General features: G+C 39.1%; 1 protein-coding gene across 1 annotated transcript; it reads left to right on the forward strand.

Annotated features, from left to right (window-relative positions):
• Positions 1-8,255: 8,255 nt before the first annotated feature.
• Positions 8,256-9,347, forward strand: AGTR2 (angiotensin II receptor type 2). The gene has a single exon (XM_007949980.2). It carries the CDS (start codon positions 8,256-8,258, stop codon positions 9,345-9,347), a length of 1,092 nt encoding a protein of 363 aa, XP_007948171.1.
• The last annotated feature ends 2,696 nt before the right edge of the window (positions 9,348-12,043 follow it).

Below are 12,043 nucleotides of genomic sequence, written 5' to 3' on the forward strand. Positions count from 1 at the left end.
CTGGTAGCATAGTGGCTAAGGCACTTGACTGCTAACCAGAAGGCTGGCGGTTCAAACCCACCAGCCACTCCTCGGAAGGAAGGTTGGGCAATCCTATTTCCGTAGTGATACTGCCTTGGAAACCCAAGGAGGGGTCGCTATGAGTCAGGGCTGACTCGATGGCACATAACAACAACAACAACAAATTAAAGCAGAGCTAGAATGACTTCCAGGCTTTCTGGAGCCTTGACTTGACTGTAGATAGATTCATCAGCAACAGTAACAAGATCTACGAAAAGAATGCATCACTATGGCTTCTGGAATGATATCTCTGTTATGAACTTGCCCAGATCTGTAGTTAGCAGCTTTCCTCATTATGGTTGCACAGTCACTAAGCGATTTTCTGAGTAACAATTGAATTTCCCTGTTTCTTGACACTGAGAAGGAGATGAGATGTGTGCTTCAGATAAGGAACACAAGCTTTATGGTCATTGGAAAGGAGTATATTCCCTTTGTGAAATAGTAAATTAGCATTTGAAGTGGTACATCTGTTTTGTGAGAACTTAGTTGGCATAAGTCCATCACTAAGAGCCTGAATATCCTGAGGAAGTCCTGTTTCTGGACCGCAGACCTAAGGTGTTGATCCAGTGCGTTAAGTTGATCCAAACTGACAACATCTCCCTCACAATATCTCCATTACCTAACTGGTGTTACAATATTGCAAAGATAACTGGTTGATTTGGCCCATTTAATCCATTGACCATTTGTAATAATTTTCTCAAGCTAGTCAATTGAGTCAGATCAGTGGGGAAAAATGCCAAACCAATCACTTCATATTTTGACTGCAAAGGAAAAATATATACAACTTGATCCCTTTTACTTTATCACCAGTTGGGTTACACAGCATTTGAGAGGCTGTTTGATAGAACTAAATTGCCTTCTGTAAGATTCTGGTCTGAATAAGATGCTCAGGCCAGCAGATGCCTTTGAGGCAGAGGGAAGTTGGAACTCATCCTTCACTTTGCATTCTTGGGACCAAATTCAGCTGGAAGCAACTGGTCTCAGGAATGCACTGAGTCAGATACCCATTCATGTCACTATATGGATTCCAAATTGTTAACTGATTTAATAGCCCTCTCGGTCACTATCTATGCAATGCCTAGGTGAACAGTTAATTTGACGCAAATAATCAAATTGGTCATTTTACTGAATTTTTACACTGGTTTCTACAAAATGGGCAATCTGATTGTTAGTCTGAATAGAGGACCTTATTTTTTATTTCTTTATTTTTTTGCTGACTTGTGCTCACTCTGACATTCATGTTCTCATTATTTTGGAGCCTAAAGAAAGGTGCAAAAAGAATGAACAAACATTAATTAATAATAATCTCCTTAACTTCTCTCGTTTCAGCAAACCCCAGGTTTGGAGAAGTCTAGCGGCAAAACTCACTGCTGTTGAGTCTATTCAACTCATAGCGACCCCTCCTTGGGTTTCCGAGGCAGTATCTCTATGGAAGTAGATTGCTCAATCTTCCTTCTGAGTAGTGGTTGGTGGGTTTGAACCACCAGCCTTCTGGTTGGCAGTCAAATGCCTTAGGCACTATGACACCAGAGCACCCAATTAAATGTAGGGCTTCTCTAATTCAAATGATTGTGGGTATATGGGTGTGAGTAATGTGTGTGTGTGTGTGTGTGTGAGTGATGTGTCTCTGTGTGTGTATATATTGAGATTGGGAGAAGTGGACATGCTATTGGTTCTGGACAGGGACTCAGAGCATTATCTAGCATTGGGGCGGGGGGTTAAAATTATTCCAAAAAATTTCAACTAACAAGAAATCCTCCTGTACCTTCAATCATTCCATAATCTGCACTGCTAATTGTCATTCCTTTAACCAGGGCATGTATACAGAGAGGTGGCCATTTGCATTTGGGATTCCTCTTCCCCTTTGATGTTTCGTTGTTGTGTGTGTACGTATGGGTGTGTCTGAGAGGGGTAAGTAATGTTTTTCTTTCTTTCTTTTTTTCCCCTGAATCCTGTATCATTCTAAAGGTCCCCAGGTGGCACAAGGTGTTTACATTCCACTAAGGCATTTGACTGCTAACCAGAAGGTTGGTGGTTCAAACCCACTAGCCACTCCACAGAAGGAAGGTGGGTAACTTACTTCCGTAAAGATTTACCACCTCAGAAACCCAATGGGGGTTACTATGAGTTGGAATCAACTCAATGGCAATGGGTTTTTTGGTTACTAACCTAAAATGTTGGAGGTTCAAATCCATCCATCAGCCCCATGGAAGAAAGGCCTGGTGATCTACTTTTGTAAAGATTCCAAAACTCAACTGCCATCAAGTCAATTCTGACTCCTAGCAACCCTAAAAGATAGAGTAGAACTGCCATATAGGGTTTCCAAGGCTGTAGATCTTCATAGAAGCAGACTACCTCTCTTTCTTCCATGGAGCTGCTGTTGGGTTTGAAGTGCTGACCTTTTGGTTAGCAGCTGAACGCTTTAATCACTGCATCACCAGAGGTCCTCTGTAATGATTTAATCTAAGAAAACCCTGTGGAGCAATTCTACTCAAAATCAACTTTCTAGCAACATGTTTGGTTTCTTGGTTTATATGGACCAGACACTGTAGTTGGCATTTTACACATATTAACTCATTTAATCTTCACAACAACCTGGTACAGTGCTTGAGGAAACTGAGTTACAAAGAAGTGAAGAACAAACATAATCAGTAAGTGGCAGAGAAGGTTTTAAACCCAGGTCTGACTGATTTTAGGGACAATTCTTTCCGTCAAGGCAATGTTTCTCTTTTCTTACCTCCTTCAGGCTCATAACAAGGTCACAGGGTGTTGAAAACGGTTTGCACTTGACTACTAAAGGGACGGTGTTTTCTAATGTTGTACATAGATTTGGAGGTTGACGGCACCTAACAACAACAACAACTAACCTGGCTGGCTATTTGAACCCACCTAGAAGTAGCGTGGAAGAGAAACTTGCAGCCAAGAAAATCCAACGGACTGTTTGACTCTGTAACACATGAGGTTGCCTTGAGTTGGGACTGACTCGTCGGCAACGGGATTGGTTTACCCTGGTCCTTTGAACTTTACTTTTAAGTAATCTCACAATAAAGAATAGATATTCATTCTAAGAAATAATTTAATGTAAATTACCTTTTTTTTTAAACGCTTCTACCCCAGGTGCACTTGTTCTGAAGAGTTGCATAATTTATTCAAATGACCCGAGACTTTTTAGGTCAATCTTCCAGCTGAAAAATTGCCCCTAACCCCCAGGAGAGTGAATTTTTCTGTTGTACTACTTCCCATGACTGACATTTATTTGACTCTAAAATGTATTTACATTGTTGGCTTAACTGAGAGTTCTTTACTGAATCAATAATAAGCTGTATTTCTTGCTTCAAGTGCTGTCAATATTATTGTTGTTCTTGCTCCCCCTCCCTTTTTTTTGTCTTAATTCCCTGCAGTTACAAAATTTTTCTCTGACTTGTGTAAATTTTTACTCCTAAAATTATAAAGGAAGAGAGTAAATGTTCTTTTAATCTTCTGGGAAATGTGTGACTCTTTAAACTTTATTTACGTCAGAACTTACTGAATTGAAGGACAAAATCTCTAGACAAGGTCCCCTGCTCCTTGTGGGTGTTCAAGGCTAGGTCTCCCGGAGGCGAGCCTGCAGTTTGTTCTCGAAAGTTTATAGCTCACCTCCTGGCTGTTTCTTTGCAAGGGGCCCTGAGAGGGGGCTAGAAATAGAGCAGGGTGGGAATCTGACCTATCGTGACCATTCAGAATGCTCTGGCCTGGAAAATTCTCCTTTATGTGGCAAAAACAAACATTTGAAATGGAGGGAAAACCAGGCTTAAACAAAGAGTAAAACCAGTCCCCATTTCAGTCCTCCTGCCTCTAACATGTGTCTGCTTATTTGTTCCCTACATCAGTCTTCTATGACTTAGACAGAATCTCAACCTGAATCTGACCAGATCATAGGGAATAATCTTTGGAGATTTAGTAAAACAACACGTATGTATATTCATGGCATTTCCTCAATGCTCAAACTCAATCTACCAAAAGAAACACGAATGCAGTGTTGTGCAAACCTTTGGATGCTATTGTATTTTTCAGGCATCGGGGACTTGTTCCTCCTTCCCTCATCAGTCTGTGAACTACAGGATTGACGTGGATACTAATGGAGAAACAGACAAATGTCAAAAGCCATCTGCTTTGTCTCTTGTCGTTTTTAACTTTGTCCCATGCCACTCAACCTTGCTTTCCCTTCATTGCTCTCTTGCTGCTTGACTGGTTGTTGAGGTCCCTGTCTGCTTTCCCCAAGCCTGTTCCTTGCTCCGTGCAGCCTGCAGCGTGGAGAGGTACACTCTTATTGCTTATCTGAAAAATATCTACTAGAAATAATTGAAGGAGCTCTGGTGGCGTAGTGCCTAAAGCATTTGACTGCTAACCAGAAGGCTGGTAGTTCAAACCCACCAGCCACTCCTCAGAAGGAAGGCTAGGCAATCTACTTCTGTAGTGATACCATCTCGGAAACCCAAGGAGGGGTTGCTATGGGTCGAAATCGACTGGACAGCAGTGAATTTTTAAGAAATAATTGGAATCCAGTTACTCATGAGAGCTCCCTGGGTTCTTGGATTTTCTGTACAAATTTTAGTGAATGATCTAATCATATATTTCTCCTTCCTGTGGTCTCAATTTGGAAATAAAATTAATAAAAATATTTTTCCCAACATAAAAACCAACCAAACCAAACTCACTGCCATGGAGTCGGATCCGACTCATAGCAACTTGGGTTTCCTAGGCAGTATCACTAGGGAAGTAGATTGCCCAATCTTCCTTCCGAGGAGTGGCTGGTGGGTTTGAACCACCAGCCTTCTGGTTAGCAGTCACATGCCTTACACACTACGCCACCAGAGCTCTCTCCCCAACACAACAACCCATCAACATAACAACCCATCAAACTCTTTTTCACCTTCTTTAGTGCTTTAGTAAGTGTTTATGAATGGTCATCAGTGACTTTCTGCACATGTTGTATATTTTCTTTTTGCCAGGGCAAGGTGGTAAGATTAAAAGACCAGCTATTGATTCCTCCTGTACTGTAGGGGTTAAAAGCATGGACTCTAATGTTAGATTGCCTTGTTTTAAATCCAGATTCCCCCATTTTCTGAAGAAAATGTATTTAAAGCCTTGGAGCCTTAGTTTCCTAATCTGTAAAATGACTACAGTATTAATTTGCTTATGTAGCACTTATCAGGTAACAGGCATGGTTGTAAGCACTTTTTGTCTATTAATTTTCATAACCCCACAATGTAAGTAATTAACATCATCCCTGTTGTTTTCAGATGAGAAAACTGAGACACAGAGAGGTAAAGTAACTTGGCCAAAGTGAGAAAAAAAGAAAAAGGAAAGTGCTAGAGTTGGGCTTGCAAAGGAGCCCTGGTGGCATAGGGGATAAGGCAGTTGGCTGCTAACCAGACGGTCAGCAGTTCAAACCCACCAGCCGCTCCAAGGAAGGAAGAGGGGGCAATCTACTTCTGTATTTACAGCCTTGGAAGCTCAATGGGGGTCGCTATGAGTAGAAATAGGAGCTCTGTTGGCATAGTGCCTAAGGCACTTGACTGCTAACCAGAAGGCTGGTGGTTCAAACCCACCAGCCACTCCTCAGAAGGAAGGTTGGGCAATTTACTTCCATAGTGATACCGCCTTGGAAACCCAAGGAGGGGTCGCTATGAGTCGGGGCCGACTCGATGGCACATAACAACAACAACAATAACAACATGTTTCAGAATGGACTCAATGGCCGTGGCTTTGGATTTTGGTTTGAGAGAGGGGCTTGTGAAGCCGGTAGTTAGATTCTGGAAACCCTGTGCTTACCATTATAGTTTAGTGCCTCTGTATTAAATGTTTGAATGTGAAGCACAGTATTTGGCACACAGCATTTACTAAGTGTCGGCTAGTGTTATCACTACCATCACCTGTTCTTATCTTTCTTCCTTTTGTAACTCTTTCTTCTCCTGGACTGGTTGTATAGGGTTGATTGCTCCCACCTCAATCCCAAAAAAGCAATCACCACCGATAAAACCAAATCAAAAACCAATGATGTAGGCTGTAGTAGCTGCCTAATGCTGCTTCATGTTGTGCACTTGGTATTTAAACGACAAATATGACAGAGACGTAAAGAAGGAGACATTAAATGTTAATATTTCTTTCTGAACATGTGAAAATTATTTCCATCCTATCACCATCCCTCCAGAAACCAGCCAAGAATAGCTACTTAAAGCAAGGGAAAATTTTTAGGAGTTGCTATCACATTTTAATAAACAAGGGTAAGAATTTCAGAATACAATGAAGGGTGAGCAAAGACCCTGCTACTAGAGTGAATTCCCTAGTCTCCACTCATTAGCCCATTTTTTAACGCCAATATGCAGGAGAAAGAAAGAGAAAATTCTGCAAATAATTATATTCTTCTTTTAAAGTAAGCCACTGACTTCAAAATTCTCTAACACATTTGTGGAAAATTTATTTTTTTGTTTGAGATTTATTTGAATGAGTTGTTATGATTGGAGACAGTGAGAATTTCAGATTAATGTTTTGCAGCCAAAAAGAAAAAAAAAAACCCTCTGGAAAGCTGGCAAGTGTTCATAAGTCAGTCCTAGAATTATGTAGGTTGAAGGCTCCCAGTGGACAAACCGAACATATAAGAAGGAAACCAGAGATCTGGTGCTGTTACGTCCCAGCGTCTAAGGGAACGAATAAGCACAGAATTAAAAGCATTCTTCAGCCTGAATTCTTAAGGTAAGTCTGGACCATTTATATATACTGTAGTTGGGAAAGGAGAACATACATTAAATGAAAATATTTTTTATGGATGAACTTTCCATTTTTCCTGTGTTTTAGCACAGTATTTTGCACAAATCCTAGATGATTTAACTGCTGTTTCTCTTCCAGGGGTGCGTTTAGGAACTAGGCAAGCTGATTTATGATAACTAAGTTTTAAACTCCAGCAACCTGTAAGTCTTCAAGTGTTCTTTATTTTAGATTCCTTCATGTCAATTGTTAAGTCAAGGTGATTATGAAAGTATGAGCTGTAGACCAAAATGATATGTGCGCTGTTTATTAGGTGTTTTTTTTTTGGTGATTGCACTTTTAATTGGGGGAGTGTGTACGTATTTGGAAATTATCTAAAGTAATAGCCTTCCCTTTAATGTGTTTACCTTCAGTTAATTTTCTTTTCATTGTTTTAAAATAATGTTGCTGGTAAAAAAGAAAAACAAAAAAACACTATCTCAAGTATTTGAAGATTGATTATAACATTTGACAGCAATTGACTATTTAGTTCTGTTAAACTGAAAAGATAGCAAGGGGAAAATGATAAAACTATATCATGATTAATCATTAATGTTGAATTTTTATTTCATTGAGCAATCACAACTGTTTCTATTTGGCCCTAAATCAGATTTGGTTGTTTTGTGGGATTGTTGTTTTTCACTAATTGAATTGAAAATGAATTGTTTTTCAGTTCAATAGTCTAGGCTTAACTATATATATCTGAAACTAATATTCTTTATTAAAATCCAGACAGATACATGCACATATTCCATAACTTCCTCCCAACCATGATTCCTTACCCTAATAATTCAGTCTTGCATATTCTCATTCAGTCTTTTGTACATTCACTTATATTTTCCACAGCTTACGTTACTTATATTTTCCATGGCTGTAATGATTTGTATATAATTAGTTCCTTGAATAAGGCATTTCTCTATGCAATAGTAGGCAACAGTGTGTGGATTTTAGAAAGTGTATTGCCCGAGATATGTGCTGAAGTGTTTCTGAAATATTAACTTTTCTAATTTCTGAGTCTCTTATTTGTTTGGCACATTTCCTATCCTGAATAACCTTTTGAAATATTAATTTTATTTAAATCTGTGGAAAATATGGTAGAAGAGATGTGCAAAGGATAGTTTTGTTCAGAATTTTCAGTCCCTAAGTCTAAAATAACTTTCTTTTGACTTCCATTGAGAAAATGGTCTTTTCTTCTTCAAGAGGCAAACTCCATTCTTATTTCACAAGACATGGTTCTGGTTCATACTGTTTTCTATAATCGTACCCCCACCTTTTTTTTTTTTTTTTGCTTTCAACAAAGTGTCATAATGTTCATGACTCAATGATGTCTTAAGCTCTGTATAGTTCTAAGGGTTCCATTTTCTTTTTCTCACAGAAGTGATAAGGATTAGGGCTGCTGACATTTCAATATGAAGGGCAACTACACTCTCACCACCATCAACGAAAACATGACTAGTAGTCTTCACTTCGGACTTATGAACAACTCGGGAAGCAATGCGTCTACCTTTAACTGCTCCCAGAAACAATCAGATAAGCATTTCGAGGCGGTTCCTGTTCTCTACTACATTATCTTTGTGATCGGATTTCTTGTCAATATTGTTGTGGTCACACTGTTTTGTTGTCAAAAGGGTCCTAAAAAGGTTTCCAGCATTTATATCTTCAACCTGGCTGTGGCTGACTCGCTCCTCCTGGCTACTCTTCCTCTCTGGGCAACCTACTATTCTTACAGATATGACTGGCTCTTTGGGCCTGTGATGTGCAAAGTTTCTGGTTCTTTTCTGACCCTGAACATGTTTGCAAGCATTTTTTTTATCACCTGCATGAGTGTTGATAGGTACCAATCCGTCATCTACCCCTTTCTGTCTCAAAGAAGAAATCCCTGGCAAGCATCTTATATAGTTCCCCTTGTTTGGTGTATGGCTTGCCTGTCCTCATTGCCTACGTTTTATTTCAGAGATGTCAGAACCATTGAATATTTAGGAGTGAATGCTTGCATTATGGCTTTCCCACCTGAGAAATATGCTCAGTGGTCAGCGGGGATTGCTTTAATGAAAAATATCCTTGGTTTTATTATCCCTTTAATATTCATAGCCACATGCTATTTCGGAATCAGAAAACACTTACTGAAGACCAATAGCTATGGGAAGAACAGAATAACCCGTGACCAAGTCCTGAAGATGGCAGCTGCTGTTGTTGTGGCGTTCATTATTTGTTGGCTTCCCTTTCATGTTCTGACCTTCCTGGATGCTCTGGCCTGGATGGGTGTCATTAATAGCTGTGAAGTTATAGCAGTCATTGACCTGGCACTTCCTTTTGCCATCCTCCTGGGATTCACCAACAGCTGCATTAATCCGTTCCTGTATTGTTTTGTTGGAAACCGATTCCAACAGAAGCTCCGCCGTGTGTTTAGGGTTCCAATGACTTGGCTCCAAGGCAAGAGAGAGAGTGTGTCTTGCCGAAAAAGCAGTTCCCTCAGAGAAATGGAGACCTTTGTATCTTAAACACGAGAGTGGGATGCATATTATCAATACAGCTATTTGGTTTGACATCCACCTGAATTATGTTTTAATGGTTCTAGTCAAATAAGGTTTTGTTTTTCCTTAATCTTTCCTCACTCTTCTAGAGCAGGAAGCCAAATGTAACCATATGGTTTTTCCTCCAGTGACTTTCAGAAATTGCCCATTGTTTTTCTCATATATGGGTATAAGACTGTCATTGGTGAGCCATGTCAGTAACCTAGGAGTAACTGGGGATTATCTCAAATTATAATTAATAATAAATTGGAAATGATAACTTGGGGTTTCAGATTTCTCCTTGACACATGCTGGAGTTTCTTAGTGGGTTTTAATATCCATATATATCTGGATTTCTTCTCAAACCTGGGCCAGCCTGATTAACTCATTGCATTATTTACAGGAAATTCTACTAAGAGAGATGGGCACTTCTAAGTTAAGTATGTTACAAAAGGTTGGTACCAGATTATTCAGGCTCTGAGCATATGCCTTATGTATTTTTTAAAATTATAAATTATACTCCTTTTACATTTCATTTAAGCATAGTTTATATTTAAGGTATAACTACATATTGAATAGGGCTAGGAATATAGATTAAATCACATTTAATCTTACATTTTAGGTGAAGTAAAAGATACAGTTATATACAATTCCAATTAAAAAAATATTTGAATGTTTCCTAAACTCTGAATAAATACTTTTAAAAGAAGGTTTTATCCATTTTAACTGTTGTTTGAAGGTTTCTATTTTCTCTGATAATTTTTTGAAAATAATAAACACTGTGTATTGCTATCAATGTAAAGGTCAGTTTTTATATCCTTGACCTTTCCAATGTGGTGCTTTGACATATGTGAAAATATCTGGGTGATTTCTATAGCTCTTTAATTTGTAATAAAACTTTAACTGGTATGGAAAAAAGATTATGTCAGAATGGAATTTTGATATCCAGAGGGGCCACAGAGACCCAGTAAATGACAAGTTTGGTGTCAAGCAAGGCACCAGTCTGCCAAGGCAGCACTATGTGGCTTTGAAAATACAGACCACGCAGTAGTCTTATCCTATACCTATGGATAATGCTTGTTTCAAAATCTGTGGGATTCTGTGGAACAATTTAAAACCAGCTGCTGACCTATAGATGTCTTTGTCAGCAATATTAGATCTCCTGAGCTCTGGTGGCATAGTGCGTAAGGCATTTGACTGCTAACCAGAAGGCTGGCGGTTCAAACCCACCAGCCACTCCTTGGAAGGAAGATTGGGCAGTCTACTTCTGTGGTAAATTAGTAGGAGCTCTGGTGGCATAGTGCCTAAGGCATTTGACTGCTAACCAGAAGGATGATTGTTCAAACCCACCAGCTGCTTCTCAGAAGGAAGATGGGACAACTACTTCTGAAGTGATACTGCCTCAGAAACCCAAGGGGGGATCCCTGTGAGTCAGGATCCTACTCGATGGCAGTGAGAGTTGCCAGCAGAGGACTATCTGAAACTATCGGAATTGCCTATGGTTTATGTAGATTACAGTATGAATCCTAATTTTAGATATCAGAGATTTCGTTCTGCACCTACTCCATTTTAGACCAGCTTACCTAGAACCTTCCCGAGGTAGAACTACAGGCTCAGAGGCTCAGCATTTCTGCCATGTCCCAGGACTGTAGATTGAAGAATCCTATCATACCACTTTCTGGGAAAGTTCTCATTTCATGTTATCATATTATTTTTAATAAAACAAGTAGCTAAATATATAACCAACTATGAATTCATATTTTATATAATTTTGTAAAATGTTTTATATAAATAAAATCTTTAATTGAAAGATCACATGTGCTTATTTTTTATTTTAACTGTCTACAAGTATAGACTTAAAACTATTCTTTCTTTGTATCCTCTTTACAATATTTTACCATATTCTTTACTTTCCCTTAGCTTTAATCTCATCCTCCACCTTCCTCAGCTTGCCTCTTTGCCATACTTGATTCTTTAGCCATAATTTTTCATTGCCTGTGGAAGGAAGTTTAACATTTCTTATCATGGTCTACAAGGCCTTAGGAGATCTGATCTTTGTCAGCCTTTGTACTCTTTGCTGTCCTCCCCTTGGATCTTGGTATCAATCCTTTTCATTTCCCATGATTTCCTCTTTTGTTCCCCTCACCTACATAATGCTCAGGAGTCACTTGATAGTAATTGTTGAATTGTTAGTTGCCATCGAGTTGGCTCTGACTCATGGTGACTCCCATGTACAACAGAACAAAATGTTTCCCAGTCCTTAACCATCTTCGTAATTGTTGGGATGCTGGAGTCCGTTGTTGCAGCCACTGTATATTTTTGTGCTTTCCAACCTAGAGGACTCATCTTCCAGCCCTGTATCAGAGAATGTTCTATTGAGATCCATGGGGTTCCCATTGACTAATTTTAAGAAGTAGATAGATAGTCCTTTCTTTCTAGTCTGTCTTAGTTTGGAACTGCCCACCATGAGTGATCCTGCTGATATTTTGAATACCGGTGCCATAACTTCCAACATCACAGCAATACATAAGCCATCACAGTGTGCCAAAATGATAGATGGATGGTAGTAGTAATAATAGTAGTAGTTAATATTAGGTGAGCATTATGTTTTGGATACTATACTATGTATTTTTATATGCATCACCCGCATTTTATTCCCACAATGACTCTAGTATTTGTATTTT

Source organism: Orycteropus afer, unplaced genomic scaffold (genome assembly GCF_000298275.1).
Source record: "Orycteropus afer afer isolate SDZICR_OR568_19922 unplaced genomic scaffold, OryAfe1.0 scaffold00259, whole genome shotgun sequence".
NCBI classification, from domain to species: Eukaryota; Metazoa; Chordata; class Mammalia; order Tubulidentata; family Orycteropodidae; genus Orycteropus; species Orycteropus afer.